Source organism: Zootoca vivipara, chromosome 14 (genome assembly GCF_963506605.1).
Source record: "Zootoca vivipara chromosome 14, rZooViv1.1, whole genome shotgun sequence".
In the NCBI taxonomy this organism is placed as follows: Eukaryota; Metazoa; Chordata; class Lepidosauria; order Squamata; family Lacertidae; genus Zootoca; species Zootoca vivipara.
Genome location: NC_083289.1, coordinates 34,444,713 through 34,469,690, shown reverse-complemented (window position 1 = coordinate 34,469,690; position 24,978 = coordinate 34,444,713). Strand labels below are relative to the sequence as shown.

At 44.6% G+C, this 24,978-nt stretch overlaps 1 protein-coding gene across 1 annotated transcript; it reads right to left on the bottom strand.

The window, feature by feature from the left end:
- Nucleotides 1–248: 248 nt before the first annotated feature.
- On the bottom strand, nt 249–23,422 carry LOC118093271 (ectonucleotide pyrophosphatase/phosphodiesterase family member 7-like). Its single transcript, XM_035132257.2, has 5 exons — nt 23,148–23,422; nt 17,431–17,576; nt 10,004–10,630; nt 5,759–6,090; nt 249–1,771 (listed from the first exon to the last, which is right to left on the bottom strand). The coding sequence occupies exons 1-5, from the start codon at nt 23,392–23,394 to the stop codon at nt 1,711–1,713; spliced, it is 1,413 nt and encodes a 470-aa protein (XP_034988148.2). The 5' UTR covers nt 23,395–23,422; the 3' UTR covers nt 249–1,710.
- Nucleotides 23,423–24,978: the final 1,556 nt, after the last annotated feature.

Here is a 24,978-nt window from a genome sequence, read left to right as displayed (position 1 = left end):
CTCTGGGGACATTTTTGGCTGAAGAGCAGGGTGCAAATGAACTAAATGCAATAGATAAAGTACATGCATACATACAAACAAACAAACAAACATACTGACAGCGCTTTTTTTCCAGTGGGTATGCATCAGGGGTACGCATACCCCTAAACATGTTGTTGTTTAGTCGTTCAGTCATGTCCGACTCTTCGTGACCCCATGGACCATAGCACGCCAGGCACTCCTGTCTTCCGCTGCCTCCCGCAGTTTGGTCAAACTCATGTTAGTACGGTAGCTTCGAGAACACTGTCCAACCATCTCGTCCTCTGTCGTCCCCTTCTCCTTGTGCCCTCCATCTTTCCCAACATCAGGGTCTTTTCCAGGGAGTCTTCTCTTCTCATGAGGTTGGCCAAAGACCCAACACCAGGGTCTTTTCCAGGGAGTCTTCTCTTCTCATGAGCTTCAGGATCTGTCCTTCCAGTGAGCACTCAGGGCTGATTTCCTTAGGAATGGATAGGTTTGATCTTGCAGTCCATGGGACTCTCAAGAGTCTCCTCCAGCACCATAATTCAAAAGCATCAATTCTTCGGCGATCAGCCTTCTTCATTGTCCAGCTCTCACTTCCATACATCACTACCCCTAAACATATTGTGAATCTAAGCTTGGCCTCATTGAGGGGCAGTATTTCAATATGAGTAGGGAAATGAGAGTACCCCTAAACATTTTTTAAGGGGAAAAAAGCACTGCATACTGATTTGCATATCTGTTTTATTCCAAGAGGCAGCAAGACATCCCTTATTGTGGGGTGCACTTAAATATTAATACAACAATGTGGGTGCAGATGACACCTCCCTATGTTCCCTTGTTAAATCAGCCCTTTATATAGAAACACACATTTTGGTCTTGGATTGAACATGGTGCCTTCGGCAGGCAAAGCAGGTGCTCTCCCACTGAGCCAAAGCCCTTCCCCAGTGGCTGAGATCTCACTTCACCCAGCTGCTCAGTAAGCAAAAAATGTATGGCTACTAAAAAAAGGGGGGGAGGCAAGCGGTTCTGGGGACCAGTGCCAAAGATTTCTGGGCCAGCCCCTAACAACACCCCTGGAGCCTGTGCAGATAACTTGGGGGGAGGCATTTGTAGGTGCACCCCTATGTTTTCAGCAGCAAAATGTTGGTGGGTATGAGGTCAACTCTGTAGCAAAAGAATATCACTTTGGAGCATTGAGTCACTGAGATGGTGGTTCCGCTGCTCCTGTTTCTGGTCAAGCATGTGGAATCAGGCTGCTTCTCTGGGAGAACTGATGTTGCAATTCCTTGTGCCCCCCTGAAAGGCAAATGGGGGTTTCCTGCCACCCTGTCCACCTTGCCAGATCACCTTGTGCCAAAACCAATGATAGACAGAGTCAACTAATGCTTGTTTTGTGCCCATCCCCCCCAACTAAGTCTACAAGGGCACCACTGAGGCTAAGGATGATGGAGATGACAGCCAGGGCCACCACCCCTGAACTGGCTGTAAGTAAGAAAGCAGGGCAGGTGGGGGCTGATGGAAAGTGAGGGTGGGGCAGTGTATGGACCAGCCTCTGCTGCCCTGCTGTGGTTTGACATGGTACAGTCCATTCAACCTCTCAGAAGACTCTCTTAACACCTCATGAGCATCTCATTCTGCAGGGTGTGCAACCTAAGCCTTGGACAACGTCATTCCAAGAGTGCCTTCTTTGAACATGAAAGTGAGTAATCATAAGCCAGTTGACGGCAGCGCTGTCTTTATCATTTGTTCGGGGTGCTCATCTTTCTTCCTGTAATGGATGGGAGCGTTTGGAGAAAGAGAGATAAAAATCAGATATGATTTGGAGAGAGTTTTTGGTATTCAAATAGAATTTGAAATAAACTTGCCTTTGGAGGGGAGCGTTTCTTTACACATCTAAATTTGAGAACTGTCGTTTTAAGGTGACGCAGAACCTCTTAACAGCTCAGAGCAGGTAAGATTCCTCTAGGGGCACAACAAAGACAGAACTGCGAGTGGGACCTGAAACTTTTTACTGCTTGCTGCAGCCCCATCCAGACATCTCTTTTTATTGTGCATTCTTGATTATTTGTGCTCATGGTATTGGGGTAGTTCTATGCATCCTGCTTTTAATACTATTTGCACCTGCAAAAGTTTTGGGGCAGACATACTGCTTGGATTCCAATCAATGCATGCCTCCTGGTGAAATCCCACAACCTTTTATACACCAAATGTTCTGGTGGTTTGTTTGTTTGTTTTGTCCAGCTTTTGTTGGACAATGATGATAATGAGGTGACACTGGGGAAGCAGCACAGTGCAATTAATAAAGCAGAATGCAGTATGGGTGGCTTTGTATCAATTCATGTGCTATTATGGCACCAGTGGCATGCTGCGGAGCACACTTTCTCTGGAAACCTCATGGGGAAGCAAGATGTTGCAGTGTTAATGCTGTGAGCCCCTCCATCCTATGTTCAGGTTGTTTATAGGTGTACATAAAGGCATATATCCCAAAGACATTGCAGTCTCTATTGACCGTCATTCTAAGGAAATCGAACCCTGGGTACATGCTGGGACCCCCAGAATCTCTCGCTGCTTGGATATTGGGGTAATGAGCAACAGTACTAGGTAATAAAATAAAATAAATCCTTCAGTAGCACTTTAAAGACCAACTAAGTTTTTATTTTGGTCTTAGTTGGTCTTTAAGGTGCTACTGAAGGAATTTTTTTATTTTGTTTCGACTCAGACCAACACGGCTACCTACCTGTAACTAGTACTAGGTAATAGATTTTTATACCTGAGCTAGAAGCATAACAATTGACAAAATTGGTTTGTTTGTTTTTAAGTGACTTTCTATTCCTCTGCTCTGGCAAAGCTGTTCACAAAAAGCTGATTGCTTTCCCATTTCACAGCCCACAAAACCAGCAAAAAAACATATGTGCAATCTTTGAAAATGCGTTTTGAATGGACGCGTTTTGCCGCTGTTTACGTAGAGCGTTCTGGCTTCTAACAGATTGCCGGAGTCGTTTTCTAGATGCTTTTTATCCAGAGATAGATGATATGCTTAATGAAACATCTGCTATGCTATTGTTAATTAGGGATTGGAAATGGTTTCTATGCAAAGGGAGAGAAAGAAAAAGAAAAGAACCCGCAACTGGAGATATATTTCAAGTTAGGGAGTAGTGGAATATCATTATTTAATGAGATGGCAACTAGCTGTAGTCTTGGTCGGATCCTGGCACACTCAGGAAGGCAGGAAGTATTCCAGCTAAAAGCACATGCCTTTTAATGTGGACTGTTCAGGGCTGACCACAAGCGTTTCTTTCTCAAGATGCAAAGGCTTGTTGTTTCTTGTTGAACCATGACCTGGGAGACTTGAGTTTGAATCCCTTCTCAGCTATGAAGCTTACTGGGTGACCTTGGGCCAGTCACTGTCTCTCTGCCTAGCCTACCTCACAGGGTTGTTGTGAGGATAAAATGGGGAGGGGAGAACCATGTACACCACCTTGAACTCCTTGCCAGTGGGGAGGTGGAGGTGGTATATAATTAATAATACCTGGGTGGCAAAGAGCAGGGGTGCCAACTTGAATAAAATATTAGGGGGGCCCAGGTAAGCCCTGCCCCTCATAATCGATCACATGACACGGCACATGCACATCATTTGAATGGCAATGCCCATCAACTTTGGGGGGCCAGTGGGCTGCATGGAGGCACTGAGGGTGCATCCATAGAGTTCTGTCCCTGCTGCCACCTTATTGCATCCAAATAAGCTGCAGTGATGCCGAGTTGGCAGGGTGGCTCTGTTGTGCCCCACTGGCTCCCACTCACCTGCGCATCTTGGATGAATGTATGGACATAGCTATCTGGCAGGCAAAGCTCTCAGTGTGGTCTGAAGCAGGCATCCCCAAACTTCGGCCCTCCAGGTGTTTTGGACTGCAATTCCCATCATCCTTGACCACTGATCCTCTTAGCTAGGGATCATGGGAGTTGTAGGCCAAAACATCTGGAGGGCTGCAGTTTGGGGATGCCTGGTCTGAAGAGGCTACCCCCTTGCTGAAGCCCAGTGGGTCTTTGTTTGATTGGTGCCTGGAACATAGGGAGCTGCCTTACGCTAAATCAGACCACTGGTCTATCTAGCTCAATGTTTGTCGCAGTGCTTTTCTGGATGGATGTGTGTAGAAAATAGCCTAGGAACATAAAAAGAGCCTTTGAATCAGGCCAGTGGCGCATCTAATCCAGCATTCTGTTCTTACAGTGGCTGGGCAGATACTGGTGGGGAATCTTGAAGCAGGATCCAAGCACAAGAGCCCTCTCCCCTCCTGCGGTTTTCAGCAAGTGGTACTTGGACCACTCTGATCATGGAGGCAGAGCATAGCCATCCTCGCTAGTAGCCATGGATAGCCTTATCCTCGAAGAACCTTCCTTATCCTTGGCTCAGCTTCTGTACAAAGGCAAGATTAGCCTTCATCGTTCCACTCACTTTTGCCTCTGGCCCTGCCCAACACTGGTGTCTGGCCCCCAGAAGGTTGCCTAAAAGGTAATGTGGCCCTCAGCCTGAAGAAGGATCCCTAGCCCTGCAGTTAGGCGTCTCTGATCTTTTGTACAGTATTGTTTCAGCGCTGCGTCTGTGCAAGTGGGGGTGGGGTGGGGTAACGAAGCAGGCAAAGGAGGAACTTGCTGTGTTTTTCGCTGCATTCTCTGAATGCGGGTTGCATTTTGCGACGTGACAATTGAGGACCTGAGTTTTGACTGTGCCATAGTTTGCAGTGCAGATGTCTCTTTACGGGCCCCAGTCATTTAGAAGGCGAAATGAAAATTGCACGAGAGATGTTTTATGGTGTCGCAAGCAAAAATAAATAAATAAATGAAATAAATGGCCCTCATAATTGCCGGCTGATTGAATCCACGTGAAAGTTTTATACAGATACATGTTGTTTACTAGGATGTTTTCATAGAGTTTAATAAGGCTTGCATTGATATTTCATTGCAGAATAATCAATGTGTGAGTGAAACATGACAAAATTATGACCGGGAAAAGAGCATGCTGGTGTTTTATTGTGGTTTCAGAGTGCGGATGTGATTTGTGAAGATGCAGATTTTTTTAATATTTATTTCTTACAGGAGTGAATAAAACAGGATTTGCAGTGAACGGCTTGCTAGCTGGCATTTGCTGATCTGCCTCTCAGGAATAAGAACACTCCTGTCCTTTGTCTTATGTAGTATATTATGAGCGGAAAGACCCTTTTTCGGCCTGAGGGACACATTGCCTCAGTGGTGGGTGGGGCCAGAGCCAAAAGTGGGCAGGGCAATTTATGTGATTCTTACCTTTGCACCTTTGACTGGCAGAGGTTCTCCTGGATTTAAAGTAGAGGATTTCAAGTTGCCACCCCAACTGGGAGATGCTGGGGATTGAATATGGGACTTTCGTCATGCAAAACACAAGCTATACCACTGAGCTGTGACCCTTCCTCAAAGGGCAGATGGCCATAGCTCAGTGGTAGATCATCTGTTTTGCATGCAGAAGGTCCCAGGTTCAATACCTGGCACCTCCAGACAGAGTTGAGAATGTCCGTTGCCTGAACTCCCAAAGAGTTGCTGTCAGTCATTGTGGACAATAGTGGACCCCATGGTCTGACTCCAAATAAGTTATTTTCCTGTGCGGATGGATCCTGTCAACTGCCTGAGGGTGCCAGGTGCCAACACTGGCCTTCTTTACCCCTGCTTCCTCCTTCCACAACATGCCATTCCAGAACTAGGGAACAAAGAAGGAAAGACGGCTTACCCCTTCTGACGTTGAATAGCCCTGCAGGACACTATGAAGACGGGTATCAGAAGAAGCAGGACTCCCAGGATGCCTCCTACAAGGATGGGAATAAGGATGTTCCTGGATGGTGCTGAATGGAGCATGTTGCGAGTGAATGCCAAAGAGCCATTGTTGGGTTCGGGATGGACTCCCAGGAGCTCACACATCAACGGGTAAATGTGGATGGTGTCAAAGGGTTCCGCTAAATAGCCCTTCTTGAAATCTGGACCAAAAGCTCTGAAGATGGTCTTCATATCCATGTCTTCGTTGTCAAATCCATGGTCGCCTTTGTTGACGTAGAGGATGAACCTCTGAAAAGAGAACGTATGCACATTTCCAATGGTTTGTGCACTTACATTTATTGCGTGTGTGAAGTGCTCTTAGGTTTCTGGAGGAAAGTGCTTCCTTAACGATTCCATCTGGGTGCATAGCTAAGCAACACAGAATTAAATTATGGAATTTGTAACCACAAGCTGTAACGATGGATAGCAGCATATACTACACAGCAATCATAAAGTCGGTTTGGGAAGTGGAGGGAGAAGTGAAAGTGGACAATCTGCCTTTTCCTAAACCCTGCTGTGTTTGAGCAGAAGGTGCTGGTGGTGGAATAGACATTTTTCTTCCAATTCTCCCACACCCTTTCTCTAATTTTGTTTTTTTTTTGGAGGGGGGGGCTTTTTCTTCCCATTGATTTCAAAGGGAGAGAAATAAGCTAGATCAGCTCCAGGACTAGTATAATTTGCCCCCTGTTCTCATTAACAGAACCATAGAATCACAGAGTTGGAAGGGATCATCAGGGTCAATCTAGCCCAACCCGCTGCAGTGCAGGAATCTTATGCCCAATGTGGGGCTTGAACCCACAACCCTAAGATTAAGAGCCTCGTGCTCTGCTGACTGGATGAACAGTTTGTGGGGGGGGGGCACACAGGGTGGGTTTTTTAAACACAGCACTACCCAAGGCAGCTGCCAAAAGGAAGCTTATCCTTTGGATGGATTCTTTAGGGGATCTGCAAAACAGCCCCAGAAACTGTATAATAGCAATAGCAGCAGCAGCTGGAGCCTATGATTGTAATACAGTATTGAAAATATGCACTTTGAGTGTTTTATACTGTATTTTTATTGGTTTTCATTGTAAGCCCTTTGAATACTGTAACAGGAAAAATGTATTAATATTAACTCTAGATCTAACAATGCGCCATGAGCATGCCATGGGTAACCCTCTGCAAACATGTCACTCAAGAGGGAATGCTGTGTGCAAGGAATAGATAGATGGATAGATGCATGACCTCTTATAACCTCTCAGTTCTCATCACTGCCTGCCAAATGTTAGAAGCCTTAGGACTTGGTGCATCAGCCACTATATGTCACTATTGCTCCACTCGAAACTGGGCACCAAGATCACATCCGTGGTTTACAATTCTAGCCTTATGCTACGAAAACATCAGACGTACACCTAAAAAAAGAAGAAGTATGATGTGTGAAGAGGTCTTTCATGCTTCAGGAGGCATGGAATGTGTTAACTTGGTCTAAAGATCAGTACATGTTTAGAAATAGCTTGTGGAAGTGTCCTGCTCAGATTGCACTGCTTGAGACCGCAGCTGGGCAACTGTATGAAAACCGAAAACTAGCTTGTTTGGGGAAATGGCTCTTTATTGATAACGATTTTCACCCTGCTCTTCAGCTGAAAAAAAGAGGCCTGCAGAGCACAATTAGAGCCTGCTGGATCAGGCCAATGCTTAGTCTAGTCCATAATCTTATTCTCGCAGTGACCACCCAGATGCCCCACTGAGGGCAGGCAGGGCCAGAGCTCAAGAGCAGTCTCTCCTCTTATGGATTCCAGCGACTGGGATTCAGAAGCATTTCTGCCTCCAAGCAGCTTACAAATATAAATAATGACTCGCAATCTAAAAGGTACAACATAAATGGCAAAGGGATGGGGAGAGAGGAGGAAAAAGCAAAGTCGGGCACTAATTCTTAATTACAGAGTTCTTGCAAGGACTAATCAGAATGTGGGTGGATGGGGGCATGCAAGGAGAGGAGAAAGCAAACATTGATGAACTCTCAGCTGAGTGGGGAATGGACCTGCTTCCCTTCCCTTCCTCCCTCTGCTGCAGGCTCAGGGTCTCCTGCCAAGTGACAGCTGAGAAAGGAGAGACCCTGGAGTCCCATCTCCTCTTCTATAGGCTGGCCACCTCCTTGACATGCTAGCAGGGAGTTTTTAAAATAGAGATGCATCTCTTCCCCCTCCTCACCCCTTCCATACACGGAGGGCCATACTATGTACTTTTTCTGAATATTTTTTTTAGGTTCTATGCTCATTTTGGATATGACAAGCTCAGTGGAGCACACCATTTTGCAATGGAAACATTTCCATAGGATGCACACCCATGTGAGCTTTGCCAAGCAGTCAGCTTTGCAGATCTTTGGAATTTCTTGGCTCTCCAGCATGCCTGAGAGTTTGCCACATGGGGGCACAACCAGAAGAAAAAGATCCCAAGGCGAAAGTGAGAGTAAAAAGTCATGTTGTGCACTTACTGTCAATTCCCCACAAAAGCTGTGCTAGTCTTTACGATGTTTTGATTTTTTAACCATTATTCTGAATAGCAAACATTTAAGATCACAGCCAGTGGAGTGTGTATTTTGCATAGGGAGAATTCCATCAGAAACTGAAATGGGAGCATAAATTGCTACGATTTGCATATTCAGGAATGGAAATTGCACATTCAAATATGAGCAGTATTTACTATTGTTTTTTTCTTTTCTTTTAGCCCATAGTCTTTATGTTAAATAATATATTTTTTCTTTATGTTGCATCTGATGTTTCCCTTCCACTGAAATTGAAATAGTTTCGGCCACAGTGAATAGTGGGATGTAGGTTTTAGTTGAAGCCGAAGTGCAGCAGAAGGTTAACAGTGCTAAGTGGAATGAACACAAGACGGGATGGAAATCTCTGCCTCTTGACATTTAAAGCTTCTGTCCAGGATTACTTTGGGCTGCCTGCATGGGCCAGGTATGATGGGTGCTGCCGTTTATTTCCTCATTCCCTTCCATTTGTGAATCATTTCCTATGAACCATCTTAGAGGGATAGAACAATAAAACACCAGGAACAAAAACATACAACAAACCAAGTTCATATATAAAAACACTTAGTTCCACAACACTTGGAGGACCCCTGAATTATGGCGGTTGGAGGATGGATAACGGCTAACAGATTGAGGTTGAATCCTGACAAGACAGAAGTACAGTTTTTGGGGGACAGGGGGTGGGTGGGGGCGGGGGACTCCCTGGTCCCGAATGGGGCAACTGTGCCCCTGAAGGAGCAGGTGCGCAGCTTGGGAGTCATTTTGGACTCACAGCTGTCCATGGAGGCGCAGGTTAATTCTGTGACCAGGGCGGCTGTCTACCAGCTCCATCTGGTACGCAGGCTGAGACCCTACCTGCCCGCAGACTGTCTAGCCAGAGTGGTGCATGCTCTAGTTATCTCCCACTTGGACTACTGCAATGCACTCTATGTGGGGCTAGCTTTGAAGGTGACCTGGAAACTACAACTAATCGAGAATGCGGCAGCGAGACTGGTGACAGGGAGTGGCCGCCGATATCATATAACACTGGTCCTGAAAGACCTACATTGGCTCCCAGTACATTTCCGAGCACAATTCAAAGTGTTTGTGCTGACCTTTAAAGCCCCAAACGGCCTCGGCCTAGTATACCTGAAGGAGCATCTCCACCCCCATCGCTCTGCCCGGACACTGAGGTCCAGCGCCGAGAGCCTTCTGGCGGTTCCCTCACTGCGAGATGTGAGGTTACAGGGAAACAGGCAGAGGGCCTTCTTGGTAGTGGCGCCTGCCCTGTGGAATGCCCTGTCATCAGATGCCAAGGAAATAAACTTTTAGAAGACATCTGGGCAAACTCAGCTGGATGGGCAGGGTAGTAGTAGTAGTAGTAGTAATAATAAATAATTTATTATTGTTGTTATTGTTATTGTTAAATGTTAATATGGCATTTTACTTTGAAAAGTATTATTGCATTGACTGGAAACCACATAAGGAGACCCCTGTTGGATCAGGCCAGGGGCCCATCTAGTCCAGCATCCTGTTCTCAGAGTGGACATCTGGATACCCCAGTGGGAAGGCATAGCCAGGATCTGAGTGCAATAGCACCTCTCCTCTCTTAGGACCCCCAGCAATTGGTATGCAGAAGCCATGATTTCATAATGAACTTACCCCATTGACACTGTAACCAGAATCTCCATAAAGCAGGATTGGCAAAACTCGTTCATGTTGAGCATAATGGAAATGCTCAGGAAACTCTCCCTTTTTATACACTTTGAGATGAGGGTGGGCATTTTTCAATGCCTGATAGATTTCCTCTTCTTTACCCGGTTTGGGGAGTATCATGCCAAAGCCACCATAGTCTACAATGTCAAATTTCACAAGGTCTCTGAATTTAATGTAGTTGGCCAGCATGATCTCACTAACTTCCGGTTTCTTTTTGACCGTGGTCATGCCATGATCGGACGTGATGATGACATTGAGGTTCTCATTCAAGCCGTGTTCTTCAATTGCTTTAAGGAGGTAACCGATGGTCCGGTCAATCTGTCGGATGATCGATTTCCTGTCTTCAGTCTCTGGGCCAACCAAGTGCCCCACCTTGTCAGGTTCCCCATAATAAAGTGTGACAAAATCAAAATCTTCCTCGGCGAACCATTTCATGACAATATCAATGTTTTCCCTCCACTCCGTCTCGTTGCTGTCAGGGTGAGTAAAGGACTCAACCAAACTCCTTTGGACCCCCTGGCCACTGTAATTGGCACCTCCACCGGGATAGTGAAATGAAGCTGTTTTTTTCCCCTAGTGGAGAAAAAAAATGAGGGTTTTTAAAATTAAAAAACAGGGAGTTCAGGGGATATTCTTAAGGACAAGAAAAATCAAGCCTAGTACCTCTCTTCATTGTTGCAACCTGAATGCAAACATACTTCAACACACTCTGAAGCTGCTTCCAGACTCTGTTTATTGAAGATTTTCCCCGGTTTGTTAGCGCAAATGCCACCTCTAGACTATCAGTGTTTTGTGGAAGGGATTCAGCTGCAATACTGTAAATTTAGATTCACACAATTATAGTGAATTAAAGTGCTCTGGTGTAACAATTCCACTTTTTGTTTTTTAAATTGGACTCTTGCGGTAAGGACAGTGATGGACATTCACGTAGGCCTCATTGAGCTCAATGGGATTTCTGCTTAAACACGTATAGGATTTAAAGGAACAAGACAGGGATATCCGTTGTCTCCACTATTATTCATTACTGTCCTCGAAGTGTTGACAAAAAACCTGAGGGAATCTACAACCGTGAAAGGTATAAGAATCGGTATAAAAGAGTATACAGTAAGCGATGATTTGGTCCTAACATTAGAAGAGCCACAAACCAGTGTAAGGGAAGCACTGGGAAAAATGGAAGAATTTGGGTGGTTGGCAGGTTTTAAGTTGCATAAAGGAAAGACAAAAATGTTGGTGAAAAATATGAATAAAGGAAAAATAGATGAGTTGCAACAGGAACTTGGAATTATGGCGGTGAAAAAAGCTAAATATTTAGGAATTTGGTTAACTCCCCAAAATATTAATTTGTTTAATGACAATTATATTTCAACATGGAGAGAAATTAAAAGAGATTTAGAAATATGGAACAGATTAAATATGTCATTGTGGGGCAGAATATCCGCTTTAAAGATGAATGCTCTACTCAAGATGTTATTTCCTTTTCAAATGATACCGATAATTAAAGGAACAAGACAATGTAAGGATTGGCAAAAGATTCTATCGAGATTCATCTGGCAAGGGAAAAAAACCAAAGGATAAATGTTAAATTATTAGTAGACAAAAAAGAAAGAGGTGGGTTCTCCTTGCTAGATTTGAAGCTCTACTATGAGGTGCCCTGCTTGTGTTGGTTGAAAGAGTGGATAACATTAGAGAATATAGATTTATTGGATTTAGAAGGTTATGATAACAGATTTGGGTGGCATTTGTATTTGTGGTACAATAAAGTAAAAGTCCACAAAGGATTTCTAAAGCTCATAATAAGAAAATCAATTTATGAAGTATGGGATAGATATAAAAATCTGTTAGAACGGAAAACACCTTGGTGGCTATCTCCAATAGAAGCACTGACTGTTAAAAAATTAAATATGGAAGAGAAATGGGCCACCTATGGTGAAATGTTGATAGAAACAGAGAAAGGGTGGAAATTCAAACCATATGAACAGATAGGGGAAATGTTTACTGGTTGGTTGCAATATTACCAAGTAAATGATATATTTAGTGCTGACAAAAGGAATTGCGGATTTGAAAGTAAGAAATCTAAATTTCAAACTGAACTGCTGGAGGGTAAAGCTAAACTGTTGTCAAAGATGTATAACTTTTTGTTAGAATGGCATACTAAAGACGAAGAGGTGAAAGAAGTAATGACAAAATGGGCTATAGACTTTGGGCATAATATCCAGCATGAATCTTGGTCAAAATTATGGAATCAGAATTTAAAATTTACAGCATCTATGGCCTTGAAAGAAAATGTAATGAAAGTGATGTATAGGTGATATTTGACCCCAGTAAAACTAGCCAAAATGTATAGGATGAAAAATAAATTATGTTGGAAATGCAATGAAAAGGATGGAGACTTTTACCATATGTGGTGGACTTGTGATAAGCTGAAAACTTTTCGGGAAATGGTCTATAATGAACTAAAAAAGATGTTAGAATATACCTTCCCCCCGAAACCGGAAGCGTTTTTGCTTGTGCTGATGGGAGAAAAGATTGCAAAAGTAGACCAAAGACTATATGTATGCCACCACTGCAGCAAGAATTTTGTTAGCCCAAAGGTGGAAATCACAAGAATTACCAATAATTGAGGAGTGGCAGATGAAGATGATGGACTGTGCGGAGCTAGCCAAACAGACTGTGAGGATCCGGAACCAAGGCGACCAGAAATTCCAGCGAGATTGGAGTAAATTTATTGAGTACTTGAGAGACCATTGCAAAAATGTGAAGACACTAGCAGGATTGACATAAATCCTGCAACACAATATAAAAATAGTATCTGAACATGGATAATAGAAGGATTTGATATGTATTGAAGGACAGAAACTGACAGCAGAAATGCATATACAATTTTTTAGGAAATTGGAAACCGGTTGAAGGGAGGGAGGGAAGTCACGCGCTCGGCAGAGCAAATGCTTTTGAATGGCTATCATAATGTTGTTATTTTTTATGTTTCTGTTTTATTAATGAAAATAATAAAAATTATATATATATTAAGAAAAACACACGTCTAGGATTACATCATAAGGTAGAAATCTCCTCCACATATGAAATGCCTGTCAAATCAGAGGTAACCTCTGCCATAAATTATACAGAGTAATTTTATGAATTCAATTAATTTCAGAGTAGTACCAGCCAGATTATTATTATTATCAATATTATGCTTATCATAATGTTCTTACTGACATTTAATATGCCGTTTTGGGGCTGAGAAAAGGTCAAAGCTGATTTAAAACCCAACTTCACGAAAACAGGCAAATCCTGCCAAGGAATGAAAAGATCAATCTGAGTTCGCAATACCGTCAAGGTACTAAGGATAGAGTCCAGCTTGTAACGTCGGAATCTCCATTGTGATATTTGGCACACTTTGGGATACCAGTTTCACACTTTCGTAGTTTCACAGTGCAATCCTGAGTATGTTTAGTCAGAAGTAAGTCCCACTCTGCACAATGAAGGCTAATTCCAGCTAAATGCGAACACGATTGTCATCTCAAAATGCAACCCTACACATTTCTACTCAGAAGTAAATGCCATAGCATTGAAGGTTGTCCCTCCGGGTGTTGTGGGATTACATTGAGCATTACAGAGTTACAGGACCTGGGGGGCGGGGAACAGACAGATCTCCGTCCCCAAAGAGCTTACAATCTATACTTTCCCTGTATAAATTAAAACACCATGGCAAAGTGAAGTCTAGGCTGATGTGCTAAATTTCCATGCACAAGGAGCTTTATCTGCAAACTTGCTACCCATGCATTACCAGGACTGGCAGAGTCCTGAGATAAGTTTATCCCTTGACCCCAACTATCACTGCATAGAATGGCTTAGGAGTTTCAGGTACTGGGGTGTACATACATCTAAATTAGGACGGGGCACCCTTTTCTGCTAGAGGGCCACATTCCCATCTAGGGAAGCTTCTGGGGGCCACATGCAAAAGTGGGTGGAGCAACAAATGTTAATTTCCTCATATATCTCTGTCCTCCATGCAGACAAGCCAGAAGCATTACCAGAGTTCAATGATGTTTTCCAGCCGGCGAATCAAGAGGGTGTGAATCAGGGTTGGTGAGGGGTTTGACATGGGGAAAAGGGTGTGGCTGGTGAGGGACCATCTCCTAGGGGAGAGTTCTGAGTGCGAACTAGAGAAGCCTGGAGTCTGAGGCTCATCTCCCTCCAACGTATATGCATAAACAGGCCCAATGGAGGGCAGTGACTATGCTGTCTCCCCCTCTCTTTATCCCCAGAATTGTACCTTGGAGAGCTTTGACGTCTGGCTGCAGATCTTTTTAACCCAAGTAGCTGAATTCACATTGAGTCAAAACCCAGCAGGGGAATTCCTCCTGTTCTTATTTCCAACAAAACAATTTAATAAAGCTCAATAAAAATATAATTATGTAGAAACAAGAGGGTATTTACTGTTCTTGCCTCCCCATTTTATTAACATAATCAACTTTACTAGCAGCTATAAAATTGCGATTATTACCAGTTTTACTGGGAGTGTTATTTTCTGTTAATATTGCTCCTTTCTTTTATTGCAAAGCGTCACAGACATTCTTATTATTCCTCAAAGTTGTGAATTGAGGCAGCTGGCAGGTTTGCGGGGCTGTTTCCACCCACCCCCTTTCCTGATCGTACCCTTTGCTTAAACTAAAGTGCTTTGTAATTTTGGTTGCTCCTGCTTTTCACTTTGAAGGCTGCTTTCAATTTGACATAAGCTAGATTTAACCTTTAGCTGCACAAGCTCTTTAAAATTCCTGTTCCATGTGTCATTTGAATTAGCATCACTCTTCTCTCCCCCCCCCCCATGCGAGGGCAAAGAAACTGTAGCTACATTTTCCTTCGCTAAGAGAAAGAGTGGAAGTAGTGGAAATACAGAAAAAGAAAAGAAAGGGAGTTATATTGTTTGGCTGGGGATTTACAAGGTCACTGTTTCTCTTGACATTCTATTTAGTCTTCTGCTAAACAGCGTAACATATCTTTGGAGAAATACTTCAAGGCTCTCATATATCAATGCATTTTCAAAAGAAAGAAAGAAAGAAATTAGATGTATTATGTTTAATCTCTGAGTTTCTAGAGTGACGTTTGCTGAGACCAAATCCCAAATTCAAGACACATTTTGTCTTTTCCAAAGCATTCAGTACATGGGCTTTCAACGGACTAAGGGATGTCCAGCCATTTCATTGTCTCCCTCTGAACTTATCAACCAACCAACCAGTCGATCAAGAGGTAAATAATACCTGGTCAGGAAATTCTGGCAACTAAACCTGGGCTCTTTACTCTCTCTGTGTAGGTTTAGGAACATAAGAACTACCTGCCTGGATCAGGCCAGTAACCCATCTAGTTCTGCATCGTGTTCTCAGAGTGGTGAATCAGATTTCCACAGTCATCAGGGCCAGATACATTTTGGCACCTGGCAAACCACAAAACAGCATCCTAATGGCAAGTGCTATTTGACAGTGGAAGAGGCTGCCTCTGTTGCGACTGTGACTATCATGAAAGAACTCTGCACTTCTGATTTGGCCACTACATGACTAGTTGTAAGTTAAGAAAGAAGACAGGCAGTTGGGGACTGGCTGAAGGCTGAAGGATGTGGCACATTTACCCTAATGGACCACCCTCTTTGGGTTAACTTAGCCCTTCGTTACATGTGTCTACACCAGCCTATTTCTTCTCCGGTGTTTCCCATGGAATCCTGGCAACATGGATTCTGTCAAAGAAAAACCATTAGACTTGGCTAGAGGTTAACACATTTATCTCCACAGAAACACGCCCAAATTGGAGCAGAGTGGGACGGACTGGTATCTTGATGATTAATCATGCTATAAAGAGAGATAGAGAAAAACCCAACCAACCCAGTTTTGTCCAAATCACATGCGGAGTCAACATTTCTCTGAAAATGATGTAGGTGATGCTACATAAGGTCAATGGCTTTGCTGATCTTCAGCGGTATCAGCAGGCTGTAACCTCTTGGGATTCCTAAAAGGGGCATTGCCTAGTCGCCGTTCATGTGATTAAGAAGAAATGACAATCCTTTGGACAACTGAATGATGAGAGATGGTTCTGGAAAGCTGGATTTGCCCAGAATTAAGTGTACTTTCTGTACAAGTGTTGACAAGCTCAGCAGCGAAGAAGAGGAGGGATTCAGGTGGTAAGCAAAAAAGGAAATACGGAGCTCAGCTGTGTCAGACATAAGAAATTGGCCAAAAAACTGAGAGTAGAGATGGGAGAGAAATTCAGTTCATAGGAACATAACATGGTGGATCAGGCCAGTGGCCTATCTAGCCCAGGATCCTGTTCTCACAGTTGCCACCCTAATGCCTGAGCACACGATCACTCTTCCCTCCTGTGATTTCCAGCAACTAGTATTCAGAAGCAACTGGTATTCTGACCATAAAGCCACATAAAGATTCTTTGAGGCCATCTGTATGTACAGGTTCTTCTTATAGGATAAGCAACACAAGAGTTTTTCATTAAAAAACAAAGACACATCACAACGATGCTGATTCAGTCGTGCTGCTTGCAGATCCTGGGGTTTATCTTTGTAGAAAGGTGTGAACACCATCCACAGTGGCAGAGGAAGGGAGGTGGTCCGCCCTGGGTGCCATCTCTGAGGGGGTGACAAGAAGGCACCCCATGGGAGACTCACCTCGCTGCCCTTTGCGCCCTGCAGCCATTGCGCCACTGCAGCCATGTGTGGAGGATCCCTCTGCCACATCTGCAATCGCAAGCAGAGAACCCCTATGCTGCCGTTGTGAGCAGAGGATCCCGCCGCGGTGCTGTTGGCAAACTGCCTGGTGGAGCATGTGCGATGCTGCTACGTACAGCGCATGCACATGTACTTCACGTCACGCTGTCACGCCTGTGCTGTATGTACCGGTAAGGCGCATGCGCATGTGACACTGGGCGGTTTGCCCCGCTCCAAACACCCGCACTGGGTGCCGGTTACCCTTTGATTGCCCCTGGCCATCCATCATAATAAACGGCTTTGCTGATTTAACCTTGATCTTCCTTCAGTCTGCATCTGCATCCACTTGTTCATCACATGAAATTATGACAAGCCTGCTGGATCAGGTCAAAAGCCTATCTGGTCCAAATTCTTGTTCACACAGTCATATGCCTGTGGGATACCCTCAGGACCTGAGCACAAGAGTCCTCTCCCCTCCTGTGGTTTCTAGCAGCTCATATTGAGAAGCATTAATGCCTCTGATGATGGAGGCAGAGCATAGCTCCCATGACTAGCTGCCACTAACAGCCTTCCCCGTGAAAATGCAACCCTTGATCCGGAGAAACTCAAGGATACCCTCAGACAATTCATTATAGAAATATAATCCTTGCTCTGGATCCAGTACCTGGTTTTGAGCTGTGATCCACAGCGGCAGAACTCCATTGTCCCACCATTCGGTCTTGTTCTGTGTTTCTTTGTGGCCATACTTTCTCAGAGTCTCCGTGTTGAACATCATATTGTGGATGACGCCATGGTCTTCGATCCAGCGGCCTAGGTTTGGAAAAGAAAAAGGATGAAACGTGGTAAGAAAGATGGGTCTTCTGTTGTGACTGTGGACTCACTGCCCCACTTAGGTCACTTGGGCTCCTGATAGCATTTCCCCCACTTCTGCAGTAGTATGATACTTCACTCACTTCTAGACCTATCTTCTGCTCTGTTCTAGACCTATCTGCTCTGCTGCCATCTTGAATACAATTTCTGATACTGAGCCAGTGAGAGAGACTTCAAGCTCTGAACATTTCACCACTTCTACACTTTATTAGTCCACACTATATTGCATCCTAGAATGAATTTCTGGCGAAGATAATCTTTTTTAACCAATCACATTCAGATACTAATTAAATCATTATCTGAGTAATGTATTTACTTTACGGGAAGTTCTTCTTAATGAGGAATATTAATTAAAACCTGTTGGGTGGCTTGTAAGCATATAAGCATATCTGCTTGTCTGTTTTAATTAATTCCCAGTAAATAATGAGTCCATATAAACATGTAATTGCATTACAGATTTTTAGAGCTGTGTTGAACATAGCAATATATATATATATATATATATATATATATATATATAAGAAACATTTCTGTTTCTGAGTTTTAAACCTCAAGGGTGGAACGTCTGCCCTGCAGGCAGAAAGTCCCAGGTTCAGTTTCCAGCATCTCCAGATATGATAAGGGAAGACTCCTGCCTGAAGCCCTGGAGAGCTGCTGCCAGTCAGTGAGTAGACAATACTGAGCTAGAGGGACCAATGGTCTGACTACCAAGGCAGCTTCCTGTGCTCTTCTGTTATCCCTGTGTAATCAGTCTTTCATATCATAATCATGGAAGTTTCCTGGAAATATCAATATACATGTATAAGGCAGATTGGCCATCACTTGGTTACTTCTTTTAAGACCATAGGATGGGTGCTTTCAGCCATGACTTCCTGGGCTCTCCTCTTCATGGAGAAAGGCAACTTCCAAGGATACTCTCCCTGGAACCACGGCTGCCTGCCTTGAGTTCAGACCTGGGTGGTCATGCGATCTACTTTATAGACGGTATTGGAAAGTACCTCAGAGGACAGTCCCCCTACTGGTAGGACTTTCAGGACCATGCCTTATTTAATAATAAAGAACTATAAGAATAGAGAGCAGGAGGGGTGTGTGTGTGTATGTGTGTGTGTGTGTGTGATTTCTGTGTCACGATGGCCACCAATTTGGATGGCTTTAAAAGAGAATCAGACAAATTCATGGAGGAGAAGCTATCAATGGCTACCAGCCACTAAGGCTATGTTCTGCTTTCATGGTTGGAAGCAGTAATGCTTCTGAATACCAGCTGCTGGAAGTCACAGGAGGTGAGAGTTGCTTTTGTGCTTGGGTCCTGCTTCTGGGTTTCTCATGGGGACATCTGAGTGGCCACTGTGAGAACAGGATGGTGGCCTTGATGGGCCATTGGTCAGATCTAGTAGGACTCTTCTTCTGTTACAGCTCTTGCCTGTGGGCTTCCTGGAGGAATCTGATTGGCCACTGTGAGAAGAGGATGCTGGACTAGGTGGGCCTTTGGTCTGATCCAACAGGGCTCCCCTTCTCTCACAGATTAGCATGCTCAACTCTATATGCCACTCTCTATCCCTAGCGATGCACTCTTTATTTTTTGGAGATGAGTAAGCAGGCACCCTTGATTTGGGCTTTGAACAGAGAGGCTCTGTCTGAAATAACAGAAAAGGCTAAAAACTGAGAGAGAGGAGCATGAAGAAAGTGGTGGTGGTGGTGGTGGTGGTGGGGAGAGAAGCCTGGGACCAGTCTTGGCAGAAATCAGCAGAGGGAAGTGAGAGTTCAGATTCCTTGTGGGCACAGGGCACTGCCTCTGCTAAATTAACTGCTGAGCGATAGACTTCTTAGCGAAAGGCCAAAGCTTATAGTATTCAGCTGCACTATAAATAATGATCTACCCAGAGAATGAGTCACAGGATCTGGCAGGGATGAGAGAAAACAACAGCTTGGGTCGGAGAATAAAGTTCTAAGCAACAAATATCGAAGCTGGAAATAGACATCCCATGATATTGGGCCATCGGCCAGCCAAACAGCACAGGCAATAGAGGCGAATGTTTGCCAGGTTTGAATCAAGAGCCAGAACAGTGGCAGTGTTGTGTAGTGGTTAGGGTGCTGTACACGGTCCCAGGGGACCAGGGTTAAAATCCAGACACAGTCATGCATCTGGGTAGGGTTCTGGGCTTTGTAGGCACACTCCACTGACTGCTCCCCACACATAAAGTTTTTAGCCTTGAATGCTTTCAATTAATTAGGATTGACTTCCAGCATATCTATTTGCAATAAGAATTATCAATTTTCCTCAGCTTTCAAAGCTATTTGTTGGCAATGACTGATTAATTAATCAAAGCACCCACCTTCCTGTCCTGGAAACGGGCCCTATAAGGTGGCTGACAACTGTGATGGAACATCTAACAATAACGTAATAACATCACTAATTAAACAAGATGACTACTTAAACTTCTTTCCCAAAGGAGTTTTCCGGAAGACTATACAATTTCCCCATTGATAATTCTGTAAGGTGTTTGACTGCAGCAAGGTCAGTCAAAGCTGAAGCCAAAACAAAGTTGAATTGGGGGCCTCTGCAACGACGGCACCATCCCCTTTTGTAAGAGATGCCCCTTTTCTTAACATCCCCCCCTTTTTGCGAAGAGCAGAAAGATCATTACAAGGTAGTTGCTTAATTGGTCCCTGAACTTGAAGATAAGATTTTATCTTGAGTTATGTAAGGTTTATCTCTTGGTATCTGATAAGGGCTTTTGTTAACATGCACACATACACACACCCTTTAAAGATTATTCTTTCCTCGGAGGCAGTCACAGGAGTCATATACCAGAAGCATTGTTTTATTGGTGAAATCAGTTCATTATTGGTTCATTGGAATGGTGAAGCTTTGTGAACAGATCTCCTAGTAAATAAAAAATTGTCCAGTAGCACCTTAGAGACCAACTACGTTTGTTCTCGGTATAAGCTTTCGTGTGCATGCACATGAAAGCTAATACCCAGAACAAACTTAGTTGGTCTGTAAGGTGCTACTGGAGGGACGCGAGTGGCGCTGTGGTCTAAACCAGTGCTCCCCAACCTTTTTATCACCGCGGACCAGTCAACATTTGATAATTTTACCGCGGCCCACTAAGGGGAGGACGTTGACTGTTTATATTTTATTTAGATTGTTTTGATTTAATAATTTTAATTTAATTGTATTTAAATGTTCCTTGGGCGGCCCGGTATCAATTGATCCACAGACCGGTAGCGGTCCGTGGCCCGGGGGTTGAGGACCACTGGTCTAAACCACAGAGCCTAGCGCTTGCCAATCAGAAGGTCGGCGGTTCGAATCCCCATGATGGGGTGAACTCCCGTTGCTCGGTCTTAGCTCCTGCCAACCTAGCAGTTTGAAAGCACAGCAAAGTGCAAGATAAATAGGTACCGCTCCGGTGGGAAGGTAAACAGCGTTTCCGTGTGCTGCTCTGGTTCGCCAGCAGCAGCTTAGTCAGCCACGAGTTCACTGAATGACCTTGAGCCAGTCACTGCCTCTCAGCCTAGCCTACCTCACAGGGTTGTTGTGAGGATGAAATGAATGTGGGAGGGAACAATTTACACCACCTTGAGCTCCTTTGAGGAAAGGTGAGCTATAAATGCAAGAAAAATCCTATTTTAGCATCTATGTCAGGGTTAGGGAACTTGAGCCTGGGGGCCAAGTGTAACTCTCCAGACCTCTCTATCCCTTTGAACTCACACCTAGGTCACACCCCTTCTCAACCACACCTTTCCCCCCAGGTCACACCCCTCAGCAGCCCTGCTTTGCCCGCTCCTTGAGTGTTTTTGCCTGGCTGGAATGTGCCCTTGAACTCTGATAATGCCTCTTGCTTGCCTGGTCCCAGCAAATGGAATTCATCAACTTGCAATTCCCAGCAATTGGCATTCAGAGGCATACTGTCAGGTGGCGGAGGAACCAACCCCCGCGGCAGGTTGTCAGGAATGGACAAGACAAGGAAAAGTCCTTGCCATCTGCTTTTATTCAATATTCACAGAGAGAGGCTTGGGAATGCAGCCTCTCGGAATAAAGGCATTGTCCTGAGTAACTCTCCACCCCCTTTTCCTCCCAATTCCTCATTCATAATCTCTTCTAGGGGTGAGGTTAAGGACCCTTTGCTTCTGAGCCCTTTGCTCTACTACTTTCAAGGCTTGCCAGTTTCTAGGAGAGGGAGGGTCTCCGGAATGTTTTCTAAAGACACTGTGTCCATCAGCTGTTGCCTTCCTGGTGGTTTCTTTTCCTTTCCCATTATTTCCCAGCTCCCCCCCCTCATCTGCCTCTGAGCTGTGACCTCCCTCAAACCCCTGTTGTAATTCTGAACTGTCTTCTTCTTCTCTGGAAGGGTCAGTCTCCACCATTCCTCCTCTGCCCAGTCTCTGACACATACTCAGCTAAAACACACAAGAAGAGCCTAGTGGCTCTTCTAGTCCAGCATCCTGTTCTCACAGTGGTCACCCAGATGCTTCTATGGGAAGCAGGCAAGCAAGACATGAGTGCAACAGCTTCCGACAGCAGAGAAAGAACATAGCCATTGTGGTTAGTGGCAACTGATAGCCTTTTGCCAGACCCTCTTTGAAAGCCATCCAAGTTGGTCGCTGTGACGAAAGTCCCTCTCACTTTCAGTCTTATAACTCTGACCTCTCAATTATTAAAAGCACTAATAGGGATTTCTGAGGTAAATCAAACCTCCCACTTATCCCTCTAGCCTTTCTTTAAACCCTCTGCACTTGTGGGTTTTCAAAAATAAAAGAGAGTCCTCTTCCAGCCTAAACGTGACCAGGTACCTATATAGACTTGGGGCTATAAATAAGACTGTTCCTATGTGCGCTCAGATAAGGGTTTCCCTTCACTAGAAACTCCCTTACTGTAAAGCTAGCCTCCTTCCTGAGGTAACTTTATTATCACTCAGAACCTGTCTCCTCCTTTAGCCCCCCCCTTTCTTGGTGCACTCTCAGCCACAAACTAACCTTTCTCCTCTAAAAGGCAGTTTTGACAGTTTAAAAGAGTTCCCCACCTCCTGGGTACCTTAGCTGGAAAATGAAATAGACGATTACTAATGTGACACTTTAAAGATGGATATTTATTGGCTTGAATCTTAATGGTTGCTTTCTGGCAACATTGGTACAAACTTAACTTCACAGGTAACGTTCTTGGTAATCAAATAACAAAATACCTATCCACTACTTCATCTACTCTCAAATCTACCTTCTCCACAACCACCCAAGCTCCCACACAAAAAACCCCCAACCGCCAACTGACATAACAGTTCCCCTTTCCATTTAAACCCCATGCAGGCCACGCCTCCCATGGAATGTTGCTGCCAGTTAACCAGGAGTCTGGGTTAACCCTTCAATAGGTTGGTTGTGAAACAAAAACATAACATAACAGTTTTCAAATTTGCTACAGTCGCCATCGCTAGATGAATAAAATAATACATAAATGGAATAGACGTTTTACCAAGGATGAACACCAGATAGCTGGGGAATATGGGATGGGCTTACCTGAGATAGTTGTGAAATGGGATGGTGAAGTCATGGTCGCAAAGGGAGGAGTTACATATTCTGCTTTCACCCCTTCTTTGACCAAGTGGTCCATGTTTGGAGTGTCAACATCCTGGTCATAATTCCACCGGAATCCATCGAAGGAGATCAAGAGTAGTTTACGGGCATTTCCTTTCTGTGTAACAGGGTAACAAGCAGTGGCTGCCAGGAGGGCAAACACCGGAGCAAGGAAGTTTGTGATCTTCATCTTGAGATGCCCAGCAGTCAAAAGAAAGTTCTCTATCTTACCACCCGCTTTTCTAGCATGGTTTAAAGATACATATATCTAGAGCTGATCAGAGTAAAGTTCAGCACAGATAAGACTATTCATAGCTGCATGCTTCTTCTTACTATCACCAGTTTTTATGAAATGAAAACCACGAACGAGATAAAAAAGTATCTTTTGAAATCTGAAAAGATACTAGCATGTGGCTGCTGATGCAGGAGATAGTGAGGGCCACCTGCTCGGATGGCTTTAGAAGAGGATTGGGCAAATTCACAGAGGACAAGGCTATACACTACAGTATTGATACCAGCCATGATGGAGGTTTGGAGGTTGTGCTCTGCCTGCATAGTCAGAGGCAGTAATGCTTCTGAATACCAGTTGCTAGAAATCACAGTGGGGGAGAGTCAGGGCAGTCTCGAGCAGGTCGCGTGCCCTGGCGCTGAGGGGCGGAGATCGCTCCGGTGCCCCCACCCTCGCAGGGCGCAGCATGGCTTCTGCACGGCTTTGCCACGCAGCGCCCGGCCTACTGGCCCGGCGCCCTGGCACCCTGCGCCACCAGGACTCTACCTAGAGCCGGCCCTGGGGAGAGTACTCTTGTACCCGGGTCCTGCTTGCCAGTGTCCCACAGGCATATGGGGGTGGAGCACTGTTGCACAAGATGGGCCACTGGTCTGATCCATCAGGCTCTTCTTATGTTAAGTGTTGCAACAGCTTCTGGAGGCCACCAGGTTGGTGAAGGCTGGGTGACCTGATTAATTGGGCAGCATTTTTAAAAAAGCATTCTTTCGTGCAATGCTCTTCCCAGGGAGGCTTGCCTGGTGCCTTCATTACATATCTTTAGGCACCAGGCAAAAATGTTCCTCCATAACCAGGCCTATGGCTTTTTAAATGTGTTTGTGGGAGAGGGTTTACTGTTTTGTTATGTTATGTATTTTGTGTTCCATTTCATATTTTCATGCTGTAAACTGCCTTGTGATCTTCAGATGAAGGGCTGTATATAAATTTAATAAAGCAAGCAAGCAAACAAACAAAGTATATGTGTGTGTGTGTGTGTGTGTGTGTGTGTGTGTGTATATATATATATATCTATATCTATATATATATATATGAGAGAGGGGTAAAGTTAAAGGGACCCCTGGCCATTAGGTCCAGTCGTGACCGACTCTGGGGTCGCTGCGCTCATCTCGCGTTATTGGCCGAGGGAGCCAGCAGCTTCCGGGTCATGTGGCCAGCATGACAAAGCCGCTTCTGGCAAACCAGAGCAGCACACAGAAACGCCGTTTACCTTCCCGCCAGAGCGGTACCTAATTATCTACTTGCACTTTGACGTGCTTTTGAACTGCTAGGTTGGCAGGAGCTGGGACCAAGCAACGGGAGCTCACCCTGTCATGGGGATTCGAACCGCCGACCTTCTGATCGGCAAGCGCTAGGCTCTGTGGTTTAACCCACAGCACCACCCACGTCCCTATGAGAGAGAGAGAGAGAAACCTGTAAATGAAAAAGTACCATCTTAGTAGGTCACATCCACACCCTACATTTAAAGCACTCTTATGCCAACTTAACAAA